The sequence below is a fragment of the Colletotrichum acutatum genome, assembly GCF_030867785.1.
Source record: "Colletotrichum acutatum strain CBS 112980 chromosome Unknown BDZ83scaffold_6, whole genome shotgun sequence".
Taxonomy (NCBI): Eukaryota; Fungi; Ascomycota; class Sordariomycetes; order Glomerellales; family Glomerellaceae; genus Colletotrichum; species Colletotrichum acutatum.
The window spans coordinates 236,998-257,619 of record NW_026849000.1 but is presented as its reverse complement, the minus strand read 5'-3'; the positions used below and the strand labels follow the sequence as shown (position 1 = coordinate 257,619).

The 20,622-nt window shown below is 55.6% G+C and overlaps 8 protein-coding genes across 8 annotated transcripts; 4 read left to right on the top strand and 4 right to left on the bottom strand.

Moving 5' to 3' along the window:
• Positions 1 to 197: 197 nt before the first annotated feature.
• BDZ83DRAFT_373580 (ras family protein) lies at positions 198 to 1,451 on the top strand. Its single transcript, XM_060502659.1, has 3 exons — positions 198 to 581; positions 696 to 899; positions 989 to 1,451. The coding sequence occupies exons 1-3, from the start codon at positions 300 to 302 to the stop codon at positions 1,361 to 1,363; spliced, it is 861 nt and encodes a 286-aa protein (XP_060370574.1). The 5' UTR covers positions 198 to 299; the 3' UTR covers positions 1,364 to 1,451.
• A 1,268-nt stretch (positions 1,452 to 2,719) lies between these two features.
• On the top strand, positions 2,720 to 3,502 carry BDZ83DRAFT_747299 (uncharacterized protein; the record flags this gene model as incomplete). Its single annotated transcript, XM_060513412.1, has 1 exon — positions 2,720 to 3,502. One exon carries the CDS (start codon positions 2,720 to 2,722, stop codon positions 3,500 to 3,502), a length of 783 nt encoding a protein of 260 aa, XP_060370573.1.
• Positions 3,503 to 3,610: 108 nt separating this feature from the next.
• On the bottom strand, positions 3,611 to 4,095 carry BDZ83DRAFT_747298 (uncharacterized protein; the record flags this gene model as incomplete). Its single annotated transcript, XM_060513411.1, has 2 exons — positions 3,611 to 3,898; positions 3,988 to 4,095. 2 exons carry the CDS (start codon positions 4,093 to 4,095, stop codon positions 3,611 to 3,613), a joined length of 396 nt encoding a protein of 131 aa, XP_060370572.1.
• Positions 4,096 to 4,542: 447 nt separating this feature from the next.
• Positions 4,543 to 6,391, bottom strand: BDZ83DRAFT_566483 (histidine phosphatase superfamily; the record flags this gene model as incomplete). Its single annotated transcript, XM_060503854.1, has 2 exons — positions 4,543 to 5,809; positions 5,874 to 6,391. 2 exons carry the CDS (start codon positions 6,389 to 6,391, stop codon positions 4,543 to 4,545), a joined length of 1,785 nt encoding a protein of 594 aa, XP_060370571.1.
• Positions 6,392 to 8,142: 1,751 nt separating this feature from the next.
• Positions 8,143 to 9,372, bottom strand: BDZ83DRAFT_601384 (uncharacterized protein). The gene is made up of 2 exons (XM_060507099.1): positions 8,883 to 9,372; positions 8,143 to 8,795 (listed from the first exon to the last, which is right to left on the bottom strand). The coding sequence occupies exons 1-2, from the start codon at positions 9,232 to 9,234 to the stop codon at positions 8,212 to 8,214; spliced, it is 936 nt and encodes a 311-aa protein (XP_060370570.1). The 5' UTR covers positions 9,235 to 9,372; the 3' UTR covers positions 8,143 to 8,211.
• A 117-nt stretch (positions 9,373 to 9,489) lies between these two features.
• Positions 9,490 to 11,067, top strand: BDZ83DRAFT_601383 (aminotransferase class I and II). The gene is made up of 3 exons (XM_060507098.1): positions 9,490 to 9,955; positions 10,009 to 10,819; positions 10,888 to 11,067. Exons 1-3 carry the CDS (start codon positions 9,656 to 9,658, stop codon positions 11,001 to 11,003), a joined length of 1,227 nt encoding a protein of 408 aa, XP_060370569.1. The 5' UTR covers positions 9,490 to 9,655; the 3' UTR covers positions 11,004 to 11,067.
• Positions 11,068 to 11,838: 771 nt separating this feature from the next.
• Positions 11,839 to 16,194, top strand: BDZ83DRAFT_566400 (hydantoinase B/oxoprolinase; the record flags this gene model as incomplete). Its single annotated transcript, XM_060503845.1, has 9 exons — positions 11,839 to 11,907; positions 11,954 to 12,116; positions 12,174 to 12,265; positions 12,326 to 12,542; positions 12,611 to 13,082; positions 13,138 to 13,515; positions 13,579 to 14,590; positions 14,648 to 15,128; positions 15,185 to 16,194. 9 exons carry the CDS (start codon positions 11,839 to 11,841, stop codon positions 16,192 to 16,194), a joined length of 3,894 nt encoding a protein of 1,297 aa, XP_060370568.1.
• Positions 16,195 to 16,903: 709 nt separating this feature from the next.
• BDZ83DRAFT_373540 (telomere repeat binding factor-domain-containing protein) lies at positions 16,904 to 20,351 on the bottom strand. Its single transcript, XM_060502658.1, has 4 exons — positions 20,218 to 20,351; positions 19,423 to 20,093; positions 18,784 to 19,366; positions 16,904 to 18,729 (listed from the first exon to the last, which is right to left on the bottom strand). The coding sequence occupies exons 1-4, from the start codon at positions 20,288 to 20,290 to the stop codon at positions 17,051 to 17,053; spliced, it is 3,006 nt and encodes a 1,001-aa protein (XP_060370567.1). The 5' UTR covers positions 20,291 to 20,351; the 3' UTR covers positions 16,904 to 17,050.
• Between the last annotated feature and the right edge of the window lie 271 nt (positions 20,352 to 20,622).

Below are 20,622 nucleotides of genomic sequence, written 5' to 3'. Positions count from 1 at the left end.
AGGCTCGTTTGAGGAGAAGCAGCGATATCAATATCAGCAGTATTCCTCCATCGCAATAAGAAACAGGCAGCATACACACACAACCTGGGAAACATCGCATAAAAGCACAAACCACTCAAGTCTCCCCAACAACCCCCCCTTCCACCCCCAGACGAGCGCACGCACCGGCCCCCGGTATCTATCTTAACTCATCATCACATCAACCCATCTCGCAAACACGCACGAGGGGCCACGCCACGAAACGGACTCCCTCGTCATCGCATCACAGCACCTCAAACACAGCTCGAGCCTGCCGCAGTATGGCGTCCTCATACCAATACCGCAACTCATACCACAACTCGTCTCAGAACATTAGCGAAAAGTACGACGACGGCCGCCCGGCCACATCCCGCCGCAACACACGCCTTAGGAGTAGCGACGGCACCGTCAGCACCACAATGAGCTCTTCAACAGGCCGCGAGAGCGCCGCAACCCACGTCACCGAAGGTCCTGCCTATTCCAAGAAGATTGTCGTCGTCGGCGACGGCGGCTGCGGCAAAACATGTCTCCTCATCAGTTACAGCCAAGGCTACTTTCCAGAGGTGAGCAACCAAGCAGAAAAAATAACCAAATCCTTTCGAGCGCAACATTGGTGTCATTTGCGTGTTGCTGGGGAGCGAAATGAGCCAAAACAATGCTGACTCTGGCGACAACAGAAATACGTCCCCACTGTGTTCGAGAACTACATCACCTACCCGACGCACCCACCGTCCGGCAAGACGGTGGAACTGGCGCTATGGGACACGGCCGGCCAGGAGGAATACGACCGGTTGCGACCGCTCTCTTACCCCGAGACTGACTTGATCTTCGTGTGTTTTGCGATTGACTGCCCAAACTCGCTTGAAAACGTCATGGACAAGGTAATTTAACCACCGCCCCTCAGATGACATGCCCCTCCTTTTCTGGGGCAACGCCATTTGACACTAATGCTAATTTCTTCTCCTGCCAGTGGTATCCCGAAGTCCTCCACTTCTGCCCCTACACTCCTCTGGTCCTCGTGGGCCTCAAGTCCGATCTCCGCTTCAAGAAAACGTGCATCGACATGCTCAAGACACAAGGCCTCACGCCCGTGACCCAGGAGCAAGGCCGCGCCGTTGCCCGCAAGATGGGCGCCCAGTACGTAGAGTGCAGCAGCAAGGAGATGACTGGCGTGGACGAGATCTTTGAACAGGCCATCCTGACGGTCGTCGCCAATGATCGGAAAAACCAAGAAGCCCAAGCCGCCGCCTCCCCGTCAACGCCTAGTGGTCCGCCCGGAAGCAGCGCAGGTTTCCCTGGCGTCGCTCTTAAGAAGAAGAAGAAGAGGAATTGCAAGATCCTGTGAGATTCCTACTGAGGACCTCGGGGTTGTAACGAAGAGGCATTGGACACCGGCGGAGGGCGTAATGAATGACTTTTTGTTTTATCTGCATGATCTCGTCACGACCTGCTACTATTACGATCTGGAGAAAGCATGCGCCACCATTAGCGAAGGGGGGCGTCTCCTGCTCTAGGGCTGGATGAACTCTAGACCGGAGACGAAAGTTTTACCCCCACCAGGGATGTTGGGAGAGAGATTTTCTTCTTGTTGTTTGATGAAGAAGAACGAATGGTATATAAGTGGGAAACGAAACAAAGGGAGTGGGAGGGAAAGTGAGTGGTTTTCTCATCCGAGTCTCTCGAGACTCATCCATACCCTTTATTTTTTTTACGCCAAACAAACACACACACACAAACGGAGCGGGTACAGGGGAGACTTTGATCAGTTTTTTTCTGTAACCATCAGGTAACCTCTTGGACCCTGAGGGGTAATTTTTCTTATTTTCTTATTTTCCTTTCTCTTTTTCCTCTCCTGTAGCAGCATGGGGTTTTCTGTCTTGATAGGGCATTCCCGAGGGATAGGAAACATAAAATGTTAAAAGCATCAAATCAATTGTTATATCGTGCCGTAAGTGATGTGTGAGATGAAAGTGAAAAACACTGATCTATGTAAAATTTTGAGTTTCCGAGTGCCGTGGTTCAGCAGTTCATGAGAAAGCCAATACGATTGGCAAGGAAAACTTGAGATGCAGTCCAACGAGGCATCGGAGAAAGGTCCGACAGGAGACTGATAAGAATGGGATTCTCTACACTGGGATACATTTTTCATCAATTCGGTTACAAATTCAATCCCTAAAATCTTTGAATTCATCAGGTTTGCAATAAATTGACACCAGCCGATCGTTACGCACCATGGACTCTTCTGCCCAGGCACGCCAGGTTCTGATCGCCGATCTCCCGCGAGAAGGTGATCTCGCCCATTACACCAACGACGGGCGACCCACCACACTGGTCCGAACCGAAAGCAACGTTGTTGGCGACCCAAACCCAAATCCAAGCCCAAATCTAGACCTCAATCCCGAACATCCCGTACCCGAACTACTATCGTCCGTCGACGTCGCAAGCCTTGATGCGCAAGTTGCTAAACTCAACGACGCGCTCGCCGCGCTGGAAAACGAGGTGCGCAGAGAGCCTTACATCAACTCGGAGAAGGAGTGCCGAGGCGCCGCGGGGGGACGTTGAGCAGCTTCTCGCCAGTTTGGCGCAGCGCGCTGCCAAGAAGACGGGGTTGGAGAGATGTTTCCCGTGTACAGGGCGAAAGAAGAGGGATTTGCTTTGGAGGCATGTCTGTGTTGTGCAGGAGACGTGCAAGACTGTCGGTATGACGCATCTGAGGGTCGCTGATGCGTTTGCTGGGCTTTGCAGGACGGCGGATGGTCTGGGCGAGGATGTGGAGAGGTTGGCTGGTGTTGTTGGTGAGGCGAGAGATGGGTTTGAATGGGAGAGAGCAAGGTGGAAAGTTCTTGGGTGGCAGGAGGGGATTCTGAGGGAGGAGTTGGAGTGCGTTGAGGCTCGGATGTCTGCTATGAGCAGCGACGACAGCAGCAGCAGCGCCTCGGTTTCTGATGGACATGGGGACAGTGCTGTTGGAGATACGTCTACGACTACGACAAGCGAGCGAGACACCGCCGTCACCGAGATGAGATTCGAGATGGAGCCGACGGAGAAGCTGCCCTCGGAATCGGAAGACTACGCACATAATCCCACAGAAGACGATCGTGGCCATATTGTTGAGCAGCTCCAGCACCTTAGAGACGATCGCGACGCGAGGAGCCCCGGAAATGAGATGGACGAGGTCCGCTTGGAGATCATGGCGGCTTCGCTCGAGTCGTTGTTTCTGGTGAAGCACGGAGATCTCAGCGCCGATTTGCAGAGACGGGTTAGAGCGCTGACAGAGGGAGGAGAGAGGTGTCTCGCTGTCGCTGAGGGGTTGGAGAAGCTCCGGGAGTCGAATTATGGCGATTTGGTGGCTGGGTTGGGGGAGCTGGCGAACAAGCCGGACGCGGAGAGCAGACGCAAGGTGGTTAAGAAGGTCGAGACGACTGGGCCTTTGGGGGTTTCTTATCGCGGGGTGACAACGGCCGAGTACCTTATGATGAGATGACGTGCGCAGCCCAGCAATGGAGGCAAAGAGGCGGCATGATGGTGATGATGTACGTGTAGAAATAATATCATCGTTCATAAAAAGTAGGCATTTCGTTGCTGGTGGGTATCATGATCTCTGCTCGGTCTTCGTCTCGCCGTCGCTGCCCTCCTCGGTATCGCCCTGCTTGTTCTCCTCGGGCTCCTTTGCCATTACGTTTTCGAACTGCGACCACAGCGCTTCGACGGAGGAGAACTCGTTTCCGACCTGCGATGCGGTGAAGCCCGCCCAAATTAGTGCTCGAGTTTCTAAAGCCAGTGTATTCGAAAAGGGGGGAAAAGGTAAAGACTCTACCGTAATGACTGCCTCGAGCGAACGATTCAGCTTGTTGATGTTGGCAAGGACTTGCTCAAAGTTCTGATTGAGATGATCTCAATTAGCATTCATGTGTCTGTTTTTGTTGATGCTTGTCTCTCCGGGGAACGAGAGGCCGACCGGGTGCTTACCATTGCGATTTCGCCAATGAGTTCTTCGCGCTGCTGCTCAAAGTAGGTCTTTTCTCTCGTTCCCGATTGGGATTGCGAGTGAGAAAAGGTCCGCTGATGTGACGACATGTTGTTTGGTGGCTCGGTGGCTCGGTGTCTTTGGAGGGTTGAGGACGAGGTCGCGCGTCGCGTTGAGAGGATTGGAGTTTTGGCGGTGATGGCGGGGTTTGAATGGAAGGTCACTGCGGTGGGGTTGCTTGTACAGTTTCTTTAGTGAATATGGCACTGTACGCAACACTGTGGGTGTCTCCAAGTATTTATGATCTGTGTAGCGTAGCATTTCTCACTCTTCAAGTGATGCCATATTGTAAAGGCAGTAAACTTTAGATCAAGAGATGAGTATATGTATCAATGGTGCCCCAGACTATAGAGACAGAGAAAGTTTGTACCCATGCAAAGATGTTCCAGCAAATGACCGTGAGGAAGGGTATCAAAAAGGGTATCAAAAACGAAAGCCAGAAGAGAGTCCATATCCCATCATCCTACCATAACCAACCTATCTACTGTGCCCTTCAATCAGACACTCTCTCTGGGCTTCACCGGCGAAGCCCCCATGACACTAATGGCATCATCATCAATAGGCTTCGCCTGGAACGTCGACGCACTCTTGTCCACAGCAATACCCGCCTGTCCGCCGCCTCCCGAGGCCTCCCGCCCGTCACGCAGCTCCCAGCTCCCCTGACGCTCGTGTCGCACCCCGCGCCCGGAGATAGCGAGGTCCAAGTCGCTAGCCATCTTCTCGGCGGCCTTGAAGCCTCTGAGCCCGGCGATCCGATCATTGCCGTCCTTGCTTCCTCCTGCTCCGCCCCCGGCACGATGAATCCGGAAACCGCCGAGAACAGCCGCCGAGACAACAACCAGCCCCAAGACGGCGAGGACGATGATGGCACCAATGATACCCGCGACAACAGGCTTCTGCACGGCCGAGCGAATGGCCTCGCCGACCGTTGGCGTCGTCTTCGTGGTCTGCCAGTCGCAAAACGACTGGATCGAACCGCAGATGCTGCACCACGTCGCCGTGTCAATGCCGAACTTGGCCATCTCCTGCTTGAAATAGCTGTACGTCACGCGGGTGTCGCCCTCGGCGAGGCCGAAGAGGGGGTACTCCAAGAACGGCGTGCCGGGCTCGGCGTTCTCGCGGTAGAGGAAGCGGACGTAGAGGTTCTCCTCGGTCGGGTACGTGTCTGGCTCGTTGGGCTGGTCGCCGACGAGCTCGAAGACCATGGCGGCGCCGTTTTCGGGGAGGCTCCAGAAGGGCGTTGTGGAGAGCGTCTGGTTCGGTTTCTGGAGCCCCGCGAGGGAGAAGAAGGAGAGGAAAGGCTCCTGGGAGCTGAAGAGGAGGGTCAGCTTGTTGGAGTAGCCGGCGAAATTGCCGTTGGCCTCGAGGGCGTCGACGACTCTGCGCGCGAACGTCCGGCCGGCGATGGTACGGATCATGTCTCCCTTTTTGAGGCCCGAAACGGCTTGGTTGGAGGTCATGTTGAGCTGCTGGAGGCGGGCGTACATTTCGAGGAACTCGATGCGTTGGGCGTACTCATCCTGGAGACCGTTGTAGACGGCCTGCTCGTGGGAGTACCGGTAGCGGACGTAGTCGTAGATGTCGTAGGCGTTCCAGAAGTTCACGTGCGCGAGCGAGATGTCACCGTCGTTTAGTGGCGGCGTGTTGAAGAGGGATGTGTAGCCGGGGCGGGAGGCTTGCTCGAGGGCCTGCATGTACGGGTCGAGCTGCATGACATACGTCGTCGAGATCTTCCACTGCGGGCATTCCGTGTTGCCACGAACACTTGACGATGGCCAGTTAGTTCAGTCTCGAGGAGCGTCAAGGTTTGCAATAAAATGGGACTTACTCAATCGACCTATCATCTGACAGTCCCAACGTCTCAATAATTGGATATTGGTAGCCACCCAGAGGATACTGCGTGGTGTTCCCAGAGATTGTCGAGTACGAGATGTTGGTCCCGCCAGTATCGGCCGCAAAGGCCTGCGTGATGGGCGGGTAGAGACCTTGCATAAAGGCAGCTGCGCCGGCGGCGATGTGGGCATCGGGGAGGGAGAGGATCGAGAGCTGCTCATGCTCATACACGTTGCGCGCAATTCCCTTGATCGCGGCCCGGGTCGTGATGCGACCCTCGGAGGTGTTTGTAGGCGTTCCGCTGGCCAGGTAACGACTTCTAAAGGCGCTACCTTGGGCATACATCTCCTGAGCACCCAAAGGAGTCAGGGTATCTTGGAGCCCGCTGCGTACCGGCGTGCGCTCACCGTGCATGACCATTGCGACGGACGCCCATACTGAAGGAGTCGAGGGCGCGGCCGAGGTCGTTGCGATCAGGGCCCCAATGAAGACAATCAGAGATAGGGTAGACATGGCGGGCGAGAAGCCTGGATTGTGTATCATACGGTTGCGAGATTTGGGTGACTGAACTTGCAGTACGGGCTTACACAGACAACAGGAGGCTCGAGACGGAGAGATCAAATCCAATACAGACGAACAGCTACTCGGAAGAGAGGATGGAGGGGAGAGCTCGGCTTAAAAGAACAAAGCCAGACCACCAGTCTAGAGGCAGAGGAGAGCTTGGAAGGACCGGAGCATGCAAGGCTCGCATGCAGCAGGGCGGCGACCGGAAGCTAGCTGGGCTTACACCATCTTCACCTCAGAGGGGGACATGAGTGACAGCTTCTCACCGCATGTCGCCTCGATAAGCCATCGAGTGTCTTTCCTTCCTTCCCCCAGGACGCTTGTCTCGGAGGGGTAATGTAGGCAGTACATGACGTGCTTGAGGCCCAGAGTGACAGAACGAGTCAGGGTACAAGGCCGGACATGGCAGACGGGCAGCATTGTCTTTCTTGGCTACCGGTGCGACTCCAACAGATGGATGGTCGACGATGGCGGTGGTGACGGATGGGGCCGACGCGGGATGGCGTGGAAAGCGCAGCAAGGATCTACAGTGTCTGCATGCTAGCAGAGTGGAGATGGCGGCACATGGCTGACCTTCAAGTAAGCCGAGCCAAGTGAGTTGTCCAGATCAGGGAGAGGTGAAGGAAGTTGGAGGCTGTCGAGGTGATAAGGTGAAAGGCAGACACGCAGAGAGAGAGAGAGAGAGAGAGAGAGAGAGAGAGAGTTGTGAACGGAGGGCCGAACTCAAGAGGCCAAGGTGCGGGGTGACTGCATGGCGCGATTGAGCTCCAAGCTACGTTACCAGCTATCCTCGATAGCTCCGGCCAATGATGGAGCAAGCCACTCATGCATTTGGCGCTTGGAAGAGAAAAGGTGAGAGTGAGCGATGGGAGGCCGCAATCGGCTGCATCGGCCAGAAGAAGCTGGTTGCAGCGGCCGTTTTTAACGTGCGATAGCGACGATCAGGTGGGGGAATTGGGCTGAATTGAGACTGTCTGACATGATTGCCTTGCTCGTTCATCGCTCTTATGCGACATGTCTTGGGTTTTCTCGACGATAATCTGTAATCTGCCAAACCAACATAAGGTAGCCAAGGCAGTCGAGACTGGGGCAGAAGAGTATGGCTATGACCCGACAATCTGGGTCTAGATGCCGCGAGAAACTAGAACAGTCCACATCAGTAATCCGTCCTGCTTAGTCTGAAGAGGTGAAGATGAAGAAAGTATCTGGGGTGGCTGGGAGCAGGCGATGGGGCATTAGGAGTGCTGTTTAGCTTCCAGCATCAGTTCGTGCTATCAGCCACCCCCGGTCGGGTCTGTCCAATGGGCTTACACCAAAGTTTTAACATGCCTCGTCGGCAAGGGACGGATAAGGAACTCTTTGGAGTTGGTCCAGTAAGCTTAAAGTCTCTTGAGGCACCTCTAGTCCAGCCGGGCGTCGCGGGCTAAAAGTTCGAATCTTAGACATCCAGCAAAGAACGGATCGAGTCGAGATCTGCGGTGAAGCAAGTGGCTTCGAGGACTAAACGAAGCGCGAGTACGTAAGGCAAGTCTAGAGGTTGAGATGAGGACGGAAGAAATGTGCACAGGGAACTGAAGACGAGGAAGAAGAGCCGGGAACACGACTGGTGGTTTGGTCGGACGACTGGCAGCAGCTGTGAAATTCCCAGGCTGACAGTCTTTGACAGCTGTTGGCCAAAGGCATCTCATCTTATCATGAGAGTGGTATTATCTTATCTCTATCTTATCTTTATCTTATCTGCATCTCTTCCATCATGTCCAGCTGGAGGTTCACAGCGAACTCTCCAAGTCAACCAAGTCCTTGAGCACCGCATCCTTTTCTCCCTCAAACTTTGCGCTCGCAACAAGGCCAAGCGGCCGCCTGCTCCGTCCCCCACCATACCCGAAATACCTATCCAGCGCAGCCTTCAACCCGGCAACGCCCAGCTGCACCAGCACCCAATCCGCCCGGCTCAGCTTCGTCTGCAGCTCGGTCGCCTCCTTGAGCTTGCCGGCATCGTACAGCTCCAGCAGCTTGACGTGCACCTTGGGCGTGAAGTTGGCCGCCGCCGCGATGACACCGTTGGAGCCCGCCACAAGCCCGTGCAGGAAAAAGTCCGACTTGCCCGCGAACGCGGCAAAAGGCTGAGGGATGCGCTCGTCGTGCGCGACGCGGTGCAGCTTGCCTAGGTTGCCGCAGGTGAGCTTGCAGCCCACGACTTTGGGATTCAAGGCCGCCAGGTCGGCGATGAGGTCCGAGTCGAGGTCGATGCCCGATGTCACGGCGGGAAAGTTGTATAGGAGGATGGGGATGGGCGATGCCGTTGCGACGTCGTCAAAGAACTTTTGGATCACGGGCTTTTGCATCGCGCCGGCTACAATTATTCACGAAAAAGACGGGTCAGTAATCTGAAAGATCTGGAGCTTCATCTTTGACGGTTTAGTGGCCCAAGAGAACTCACTCCAGTAACTCGGCGATAGGACGAGAGCGTAGTCCGCCCCGGACTCCTTGGCCTCGGTGCAGAGCTGGATCGTCTCCCGTGTGCTCTGCGCGCCGCAGCCGGCGATAATGACGGCCTCGGGCTTTCCGTGCTGCTTGAGTACCTCGGCCGCCGTTGCGATGACCTGCTGTCTCTCCGAGTGGAGCAGATGCGGCGCCTCTCCGTTGGATCCCTGGATGACCAGGCCGGCCACGCCCGACTTGGCGAGCCGCGTAATGTGAGTCTTCAAAGCTTCGATGTCGAGAGTCTCGTCTTCGTGGAAAAAGGCCACGACGGGGGCGTAGATGCCGCGAGGGGGTGCACGAGGGGCCATTTCGTCTGGTCTAAGGTATTCTATGCAGTGAGACAAAATAATCTTGATTATACCAATTCAAAACACATACGAAATCCTTCATGAGAGGGATTGCTAGCTACTCTTATTTGGCCCTGTCATACCCATTATCGTCCCTCCGCCGAAATGACATGCTTCGGTCTTGACCCGTAAGTTTCGGAGCATTTGATAATCTCAGAATGGAGCACTCCATCAAAGTGGACTGCGACCCCGCGGGCCCCTCATCCGAGCTCGACTCACGCCGGTGCCGGACCCTTGACCGGGTTCCAACTCCGAGTCGGCTGGGGTCCCGAGATCCCTGGTCTACTACTCATACCTCGCCGTCGCAACCTTTCGTCTCTCGACGAGAGAATTGCAGCTTCACTTTTCGTATTTTCACAGCAATTCTATCAAATAGTCAACAATGGGTTCAGTCAAGCAGCAAACGTCAGCTTTTGAGCAAGCAGAGTTCATCCCGCCCGACGCCATCTTCGATGTCACCAGGCGCTACGTCGCTGATACGGATCCAAACAAGGTCAACCTCGGTCAAGGCACCTATCGCGATGAGAACGGTCAACCGTGGATCTTGCCATCTGTGAGACTGGCAGAAGCGTCCCTCGGAGAGCCTGGGCACGAGTATCTTCCTATCGCGGGATTCAAGCCCTTCCGCGATGAAGCCGTAAAGCTGGTCTTTAGCTCCACAAAAGCATTCGCAGAGAACCGTGTAAGTGCTTGCATAGAGCTATCCAATAGACCACCAACTAACCACCTTCATAGGTCGCATCATGCCAATCGCTCTCCGGAACAGGCGCCCTCCTCCTCGCCGGCCTCGCCCTGAAGAAGGCCGCCGCCCACATCAAGACAATCTACATCACCGACCCGACATGGTCCAACCACGAACTCCTCTTCGCCTCCCTCGGCTTCGAGGTCAGGCACCTGCCCTACTACAAAGACCGCGCCTTCGACTTTGACGGCTATATCTCGACCCTCAAGGCCGCCGACCCGTCCACCTCGGCCGTCATCCTGCACGCCTGCGCACACAACCCCACAGGCTGCGACCCCTCGCAGGAGCAGTGGAAGAAGATCGCCTCGGCCATCATCGAGAGGAACATCTTCCCCGTCTTCGACTCGGCCTATCTTGGCTTCAACTCGGGCTCCGTCGACGACGACGCCTGGGCGATTCGCTACTTCGTCGACGAGCTCGGCCTCGAGGCCGCCGTGTGCATGTCGTTTGCCAAGAATATGGGTCTGTACGGCGAGCGCGTCGGCGCCGTCACGTTTGTGGCAGACACGGCGGAGAGGACGAAGACGGTCAACTCGATTCTGGAGAATGTGCAGAGGGCGACGGTGTCGAATCCGCCTGCGTACGGCGCGCGCATCGCGGCTGCGGTGCTGGGGACGCCGGATGTCAAGGAGCAGTGGGCCAAGGACCTGATTACCATGTCGGGCCGCATTCGCGCCATGAGGAAGAAGGTTTACGATGAGCTTGTTCGGCTGCAGACCCCGGGAGATTGGTCGCATATCGTGAAGCAGAGCGGCATGTTTGGGTACACTGGTATCACCAAGACACAGGTTCAGCACCTCGAAGGTTTGTCGCCCCCGTTCAGAAAGTACTAGTTTAGTATACTTTACGAGATGCTGACGATTGATTCACAGAGAAATACCACGTTTACATGGCCGATACATCACGAATTTCGATTGCGGGTCTGAACGAGAAGAATGTAGAGTACTTTGCAAAGGCTCTTGATGAGACGGTTCGGAGTGTGCAATGATCGTGAATTAGCCATATGTCGTGGAATTAGCATAGCTCATAATGGTACATTACATTGCCAAAGGAAAATCTCATTTCAATGTCCGAAATCGCTGTGTAAATGACTTCCTCTGATTGAAAAGCACCGAACTTAGAATGCCGGTGACCACTCAGACCAATTAGACCAAGGATGATGCTAACACATACCGAAGGTACACACACCAGTGACGCCGTCGCCCGCAGAGCGGAGCTCCGCCCTTCGGCTGCCCCTCCCGAAGCTGATAAGCCGAACCACCGACCCCGCCGCCCGTCAATCATCTCTCCGCGGGGACGCTGAGGGGCAGAAAGGGGGGGGGGGTCGATTCTCGCCTGCACATCTCATCGCTTATCGGATCCCCAAATGCAGATGACGAAGGAGCTCTCCCTCTCTCCTTTACTCACTCCGCCTCCACTTCGTCCTTCTATCCGTACTTTTCCATCTTGACTATGAAAATGCACCAAGTGGAGCATCCGCGACCAACGTAGAGTGGGATAACTGAACTCAAGTCAAGGACTCTCTGGCTTTCTCTCCGAAGACACCTGCCGAGGGGAGCTCCGGCGATGAATTTTGTGGGGGAAGGCTTCGGGTGATTGCCGTTTTGGGCTTATCGAGTGTCTGCCCGCGACCTTCATGAGAACTTGTATAATCATCGCGAATTCCAGCTTCACTGAATTCCATCTCAATCCGATAGTACTCATTTCCGTTCCATTCACCATCACGAAATCCCTTGACAACTCTGAAAATCTGAAGTTCGTTCTTTCAGATACTTTCTTTTCGCATTCAATAATTCCATTGTAAACTCAGAGTACTAATCATCATGGGTTCACTTCCGGGCCCCGTGGGGGGAATCAGGATTTCCATCGACCGCGGTGGCACCTTTACTGATGTGAGTGTTTGAAAGGGTCTAAGGTGACTAAGTACTAACGTCTCAGTGTGTTGCATCTGTACCCGGCCAAGATGATATTCTCGTTAAGCTGCTTTCGGTTGACCCCAGCAACTACCCCGATGCCCCAGTCGAAGCGATTAGAAGAGTCCTGGAAAAGGCAACAGGAAAGGAATATCCCAAGGGGAGGAAGATCTCTTTGCGAGGTGTCGGTACGTGAAAGATCACTTCGCCGGGCTGTTGACACCTCGCTGACAGTGGTATTACAGAGTCTATCAAGATGGGAACCACAGTAGCCACAAACGCTCTCCTCGAGAGGAAAGGAGAACGTACGGTATTTGCTGTCACCAAAGGCCTTAAGGTGAGACCAGGACTAGACATCGAAAGCTCGGGAGCTCTTATACTTACAAGTGACCTTCAGGATCTCCTGCACATCGGCAACCAGTCAAGGCCGAAACTCTTTGACCTTGCCATCCGCAAGCCCGACGTACTATACTCAAAAGTCATTGAAATCCCAGAACGCGTGACACTGGACGCATGGTCAGAAAACAACAAGCCCGAGCCCATCGACGTCTCTTCAGACTCCGCTCTCGTCACCGGCGTCACCGGCGAAGCAGTCAGGGTCCTCGAGCCTCTGGGTAAGCTCATCTCTTGAACAATCTCCCTCGCAAAGCGAGCATAAACTAACACAATCACACATCCACAGACCTCGAGGCATCCAGAAAGGCCCTCCAAGAAGCCTACGACGAGGGCTACCGCTCCATCGCCGTCTGCCTCATGCACAGCTACACCTTCCGCGACCACGAGGCGGCCATCGCCCAGCTCGCCGCCGACATCGGCTTCACCCACATCTCCCCGAGCGCCGAGCTCTCCCCCGTCGTTAAGATCGTGCCTCGCGGCAACTCCTCCACCGCCGACGCCTACCTGACCCCCGAGATCAAGCGCTACATTGCTGGCTTCGAGTCCGGCTTCGAGGACCTCGCCAATAGCGGGTGCCGGTGCGAGTTCATGCAGAGCGATGGCGGCTTGGTAGAGTTTTCTGGTCTGTCTGGCCTGAGGGCTATTCTTTCTGGGCCTGCTGGTGGTGTCGTCGGGTATGCGAGAACGTGCTATGACGATGCGGATAAGACGCCTGTAATTGGGTTCGATATGGGCGGTACGAGTACTGATGTCTCAAGGTATGGATGAATGAAGACCTCACTACGTGAAGTCGATACTGACACATTGCCTTAGATACGCTGGCGAGCTCGAGCAAGTCTTCGAGACCACGACGGCCGGTGTCATGGTCCAGACTCCGCAGCTGGACATCAACACCGTCGCTGCGGGCGGCGGCAGCATTCTCAGCTGGCAGAGCGGCATGTTCAAGGTCGGACCCGAAAGTGCCTCCGCACACCCCGGCCCGGCCTGCTACAGAAAGGGCGGACCCCTGACCGTCACCGACGCCAACGTCGTTCTCGGCCGCGTGAGGCCCGAGTTCTTCCCCAAGATCTTTGGTCCCAACGAAGACTTGCCCCTGGATGTCGACGCCAGCAGACGCCTCTTTGAGGAGCTCACGGCGAATATCAACAAGGACGAGGGCACCGCCCTGACCGTAGAACAAGCCGCAGCTGGGTAAGTGACCATATGATGATCCATCTCATCAGTAAGAAGTTTCTAGACTGACACAACACGCAGCTTCCTCGACGTCGCCAACGAGTCCATGTGCCGCCCCATCCGCACCCTCACCGAAGCAAAAGGCTACGACGCAGGGCTGCACAACCTCGCCTCCTTTGGCGGCGCCGGCGGCCAGCACGCCTGCGACATTGCAAAGACGCTCGGCATCTCCCGGGTCCTCGTCCACAAGTACTCCTCCGTCCTCTCCGCCTACGGCATGGCCCTCGCCGACGTCGTCAGCGAGGAGCGCAGCCCCTGCGCCCTGACCTACACCGAGGCCAACCTCGCCACCTTCGCCTCGGAGCTCGACAAGCTCGTCGAGAAAGCGGGAGACGTCCTCCTCATGCAGCGCATCCCCGAGGAGCGCATCATGAGCGAGCGATACCTCAACATGCGCTTCCAGGGTAGCGATACCCCGCTGATGATCCAGGAGACGGCGGCTGCGCCGGGGGGAGGATACCTCGAGGCTTTCAAGGACGCTCACCAGAAGCAGTTTGGGTTCCTGCCCGTCGGCCGCGACGTCATAATCGACGACTACCGCGTCCGCGCCATCGGCAAGACGACGGTCCAGCTCCCCGTCCCTTGGCCCAAGGAGCTCGCCTACGCCGAGGCGACGGCCGCGTCGCCCGCCAAGACGACGAAGCAGGTCTACTTCAAGGGCCTGGGCTGGTCAGAGACGCCTGTGTATGGCCTCGCGGGTCTTACGCCGCATACCAAGATCGCCGGCCCGGCGCTCATCATGGACGATAAGCAGACGATTGTGGTGATCCCCGACGCGGCGGCGACGGTGCTCTCCGAGACGGTGGTGATTGACGTCGCGGTCGGGACAAAGGAGACCATCTCCACGACGACGATTGACCCGATTCAGCTGTCCATCTTTGGTCATCGATTCATGGGCGTTGCGGAACAGGCTGGTCGCGCGCTGCAGAAGACGAGCGTGAGCACCAATATCAAGGAGAGGCTGGATTTCTCGTGTACCGTGTTTTCGCCTGATGGCGGGCTTGTGGCTAACGCCCCTCACGTCCCTGCCATGGTAAGCTCCTCAAAGAAAGTCCAAGGGATGGTCAATAGGAAGACTAACATGGTTCAGATCGGAAGTATGGCCTTTGCTGTTAAATGGCAAATTGACCACTGGGGCGACAACCTCAAGCCTGGAGACGTCATCCTCTCCAACGCACCAGTCTGCGGCGGGACCCATCTCCCCGACCTCACAGTAATCACGCCCGTCTTCAACGCCGAGGGCAGCAAGATCATCTTCTGGACCGCTTCGAGAGGCCACCACGCTGATGTGGGCGGTATCCTCCCGGGTTCCATGCCCCCCAACTCCAAGGAGCTGTGGGAGGAGGGCGCCGTCATCAAGGCTTTCAAGGTCGTCGAGGGCGGCGTCTTCAAGGAGAAAGAGCTCACCGACCTCCTCATGGCGCCGGCGCATTCGCCGGGTTGCTCCGGCACCCGGTGCCTCCGCGACAACATCTCCGACATCAAGGCGCAGGCTGCGGCGAACCACCGCGGAAGCCAGCTGATTCACTCTCTGATCGAGGACTACGGTCTCGACGTCGTCCAGTTCTACAGTAAGTCACTTCTCTTCAACTACAGCTTTAAAACTTCCCATACTGACCCCAAACAGTGGAAGAGATCCAAGGCGCAGCCGAGCGCGCCGTTCGCGACATGCTCAAGACGATCCATAAGCGCACGGCAGGCAAACCCCTAGAAGCAATCGACTACATGGACGACGGCACCCCGATCCAGCTCAAGGTCACAATCGACCCCTCCACCGGCGGCGCCGTCTTCGACTTCCACGGCACCGGCCCCGAAGCCTACGGCAACTGGAACGCGCCCATCGCAATCTGCAACTCGTCCATCATCTTCGCCCTCCGCTGCATGGTCGACGCCGAGATCCCGCTCAACCAGGGCGCCATCCGCCCCATCGACGTCCAGGTCCCCGAGGCCTCGTTGCTGAAGCCCACAGAGTACGCCGCCGTGTGCGCCGGCAACGTGCTCACCTCGCAGCGCGTCGTCGACGTCATCTTCAAGGCGTTTGGCGCGGCGGCCGCCAGCCAGGGGTGTATGAACAACCTGACGTTCGGCACAGATGATCCGGAGACCGGTTTCGGGTACTACGAGACCATCTGCGGCGGCGCGGGCGGCGGACCGAGCTGGGACGGTGTCAGCGGCGTGCATACCAACATGACCAACACGCGCATCACGGACCCGGAGTCGCTTGAGCGGCGGTACCCGGTCATCCTCCGCCAATTCTGCCTGCGCGAGGGAAGTGGCGGCAAGGGAGCTCACACGGGAGGCGACGGCATCATTCGGGACATCGAGTTCAATATCCCGATCAAGGTCAGCATCCTCAGCGAGCGGCGGGCGTTTGCGCCGTACGGTATGGCGGGCGGCGAGGACGGGCAGCGGGGCCGTAATGTGTGGGTTAAGAAGAGCGGGCGTGTAGTGAACCTCGGCGGGAAGAACACGGCCATGATGGATGCCGGCGATCGTATTGTTATCATGTCGCCTGGTGGTGGCGGGTATGGACGGCCCGAGGATAGGGTTGAGGGGGAGGCGAAGCCGGCGGCTGCGTTTGTGGGTGTTGCGAATGGTACGGTTGATATGATTCAGAGCATGGGAGAGTCTGCATAGAGAGCATCTTGGGACGGCGTTGGGTTCATCTTTTTATTGTAATATCCGGAGTGTTCTTCTTGCTGAAAAGTAAAGAAATATTTCATCAAATATTTGCCCGTTGTTCGAACGTCCAATGATATTTACGTGAATGTCGCCGTTCAGTTCTCTGACTGCAGTTTCAAGATCTCCAAAACCTCCAGTCAGGCTTCTCGAGTCTCTTCTGCCCAGACTTACAAGAAGCCCAGCTTTCGAGTTCATCTGGCCTTTAGTCACAAGGTGAAGTCAAGTCACTCAAAGTAGCGAACATTAAGCCTTGCAGTAAAAACCTGCTCTGTATTCATTCCTTTTTCGCTATGCAGTCAATTCTCTGTTCCGGGCGTACTAAAAATAAGGGCGAAAAACTCGCCGCCGTCGCCTTAACTCTCTCAGTCGATCGTGGTATCATGAGCAAACAAAAAATCGCTTTTTGGTGCCGCCCCTTTTTCTTTTCATCTTGCCCTGTTGTCCTGGTCCCTCCTGTCTCCCTTTTTTTTCTACCCCAGAAACTGCTCAGTGTGGACGGAAAAGCATGCCGTCCCATATATAACAAGTGATTTTCGCAGTCAGATTATCGACTCTCGGGTTGACAACCCTCATAGACACACACCCCTGGCGGCTTTTGTTGACGACACCCTTGGTCTGCTGTAAGGCGTAGGATGGTGGTGTCGCGAGTAATACCCCGGTCAGAGTAGGTATGCCAAGGATGAAGCCTAATTGTCCAAGACCTGATCCCTCCTTACTGTGAATCCTAGATGCCGCCGTGGTAGTAATTCTGGTAATAATCGTTGATAACGGCGGGTTGATGAAGATACGAAGCCATGATCAGGTCGTCACTCTATGATACGCTAGCGCTGGCGCTTTCGCTATATGCTTCAAGCTCCCTAAGACTCTGCATAAGAGCGGCTTCCTTGAGATCTTCGGTCTCTTGGCTGTAGACCGCTGCGGATGACTCGGTCGTGTAATTGGGCGCAGTCTCAGCAGCTTGGGAGACCTGAGGCTGGATATGCTGCTGCTGAGGTTGGTGCTGCGGCTGTTGAGAATGGTGTTGCGACTGTGGCGTTCCCGGATGAGAGTGATGCTGGACGTGGGAATGCGTCGGCGTCTGTGGCTGAGTTTGTGGCAAGCTGTGAGATGTTTGTAATTGAGCAGCGGTTGCGGCATATGGTGAGGAGGCCGGTAAAACTCGAGCATGCGTCGGTGTTGCTTGTACCGGCGTGGCGGGCGGGCCCGCTACAGCAGCATGGGTCGGTGTCGTCGCATGGGCGGCCATGTGATGCGAGACCTGGGCGGCAGACTGTGACGGCGTGCTCGGTGCAGTCGCTGGTGTTACACTTGCTCTATTCTGCTGAAGGTGCTGCGCATGCTGTGCGTGCTGTACATGCTGTGGATGCTGAGGGTGGTGTGCATGTTGAGGGTGGTGGGGATGCTGAGGATGTTGTAACCCGCCCGCCAGTGTCATGATGCCCTGTACCCGAGCTTGCTCCTCCTCTGAATTCATCCTAGCTCGCTCCTCAGCCTCCTTGCGGGCTGCTTGTGTAGGTGCCCTTGTCTTGAGCTCGCCTGTAACAGCTTGCAGATAATACGGCATCTCGGAGTTTGTCTTTAGGAAGAAGAGCTTCAAGTTCCGGGCCTTGTCTTTGAGCTGGACTTGCGTTCGATCTTTCAGTATGTTGGAAAGAGTGCCCTCTGCACCAAACAGAGATAGAATCTGGCTCCAGTGAGGTCCCTGGACCATGTCGAGGCCAGTCATAAGGGCCTTCTCCTCCTCTTGAGTCCATGGGCGTCTTGTCGAAGTGGTGCCTTCTCTTCTCTGCTGGTTATTGGTCTTGCTCAAGGCAGCTTGGCGGGCCCTGTCGTAGAGCACAGCACTAGGTAGGCTCTGACTAGGAGGTAGCTTTTCGTTACTCTCATGAGCCGCAGGCTGCGGCGGTTGTTCCACTGGTGGCGGGTATCCGTAGTATGGTGATTGTTGCTGGGTTTGTTGCAGATGTGAGAGGTATGTCGTCTGCGTAACCGGAGCTGCGCCCGTCGGTGTGGGTACGGTTGGCTGATAGGGCGCTGGAGACAGGTTGTTGAGTGTAGTTCGAACGTACTCCTGTGTGCTCTGTGCAACAAGCGCGAGAATATCATTCGTCGCGTCTTGACTTTCAGTCGTGGTACCATTTGTGGTTGGCGCCGGGGGAGCGGCTTCAGGCGCAGGCGCAGGTGGTTCGGGGGGTGGGACACTGCTTTCAGTAGTCGGAACTGGCGGCTGTTGTTCGGTAGGTAGTCCATCGACCGGTTCACTAGGGAGATATTGCGCAACAAGTCCGTCTGTGGCCTCCAGTAATGATGAGATTCCGAGATCGTCGAGATCGGGTGGCATCGATGCGTCGAGGTCTCCGTTCGTCATTATCTGCGGAAGATCGATGCCGTGCCTTGAGGCCAATCCAGAGAGCGACTGCAGCTTTTGGCGCAGGTACACGTTCAGTTGGTGAAAGAGATCTTCCTCCGGATAGCCGATCTTCAATAGAACTAACTCAATGTATCAGTCACAGGCCTCATCAGCCTTTGCACTCGACAACTTACCAGTATCTGGGAGTCCTGACGCGTAGGTAATCAGAGACGTTTTGCGCTCCTCCACAGATGTCACCAGAGTTCTCTCTTCAGCAGTCAACTCAGATCCTTCATGTCTTGCTTTTAGCTTATCTTCCAGGCTGGACGAGAATGCCTGGGCAATCAACTGGTCAACAGGCCCAGACTGATTTGCTGATGTCACGGACTCGATGACTAGCTGTGTCTTAACTGCAAGGAAGAGCTCAGAGATATCGTGCGAAATGCCCTCGGTGCCTGGCGGAAAGACGGTGAAAAATTTGTCTTCCAGAGCCAAGAGCTCGTTCGAGCTGAGTTGGTGTTCGCCGTCGAAGGTGAAAAGTTCGCAACAGAAGCTGGCGAGGTTGGCGACTTGGATATCGGTGAGGTTATCCGGCGCAGTCAGGTCGAGCATCGCGGGGTCCAAGATAAGGTCGGTCGTCGAGTAAATCGATCGGGTTTGCCGGAGCAGAGACTTGAGTGTGCTAAAGGACTTGCAGAGGTCTGATTCCCTGTCTTGTAACTGCTGGTAAACGTCGTGGTAGACATGTTGCGACATGATTACGAGAAGTTGCATAGCCTGAAGATTGAGAAACGATTAGCGGCGCCTCCAGAGCTGACGAGACCGCCACGTACAAAGTTTGACAAACAGGAGGTGGTTATGCGCCTCATCAAGGCCGAAGGCTCAGAGAGAACAATGGCATGCGTGTCAGTTGACGGGGCAGAATCTTGCGACACAGACGCCAAATGATCTGCCGTCATATCGACATCAGTGACGCCGTCCAGACCCTCGACCTTTCCTATCTCATTGTTCATCTCATTGTTCATCTCATTGTTCATCTCGTTGTTCATCTCGTTGCTGATGTCCATCATTACACCCTGGATCATGGCGTCCATGTCAAATCCGAGATCGAGAGCTGCATGGTCGTCATGGTTTTCCTCCTGAGGTTGCTCGTGAGTTTGCTCCTGTGGTAGCTCTTGGGGTTGATCTTGGGGCTGCTCTCGAGGCTGCTCTTGGGATTGCGCTTGAGATTGCTCTTGAGACTCTTCGAATGCTTGTTCGAGTGATCTCTCGATCGACTTCTCGATTGACTTCTCGAGTGATTCCTGGAGTGATTGCTCGAGTGATTTCTCAAGGGATTGTTGCTCCGGGGTCTGTTGGTGTGGTTGATCGTCGTCAACTTTCAGCCTCTTGGACTCGGCCTCGGGGTCGTCTGCGCTCGAATCGCGGGGTCGCTTCAGCGGGAACTGAGGGGTCTCGCCCAGATTGGTGGTGACAGTCGGGGACTCTTGTTTCATTTCTGGTCCTACTACGGCAAGTCAGCATGATTTGCGACGCTTACGAAGGCGTCCCTCGGGTGCGTGCGAGTCGGTTCGTGGCCGGGTGAAGATCTTTTGCTTGGTGGGATGGCGGGAAAGGCAAGCGCATACCTGTTGGCGAGTGCGCCTCAGGCTTTGCGGCCTGAGCCGACTCGGCAATAGCTTCAATGCCCTCCATGAGCATCGAGAAGCACGGAGACAGCTTTTTGCGGTCAGTCTAGTCACCGTGCAGCTCAATGGCGGGGGGTCAGTCGTGATCTTGACGTTTCTTGGACAGAGGCGGAAAAACTTTTTGGGAGAAAATCCGAGCGCCGATGCCCTTATAATCTGCCCCAAAGAAGATGTCACTCCCGATACACAGGAAGGAGCGATTTCTCAAAAAAATTCACCGCTGCTTCCCAGTAAAAAATGACTGCTGATTGGCCAGCGCAATCAAAATGCAACTTGGTCCATGCGTTCAGTCTCCACTCAGCCACTTTATCGCAACGATTTTTTTTTTCTTGTCCCCTGCCCCTC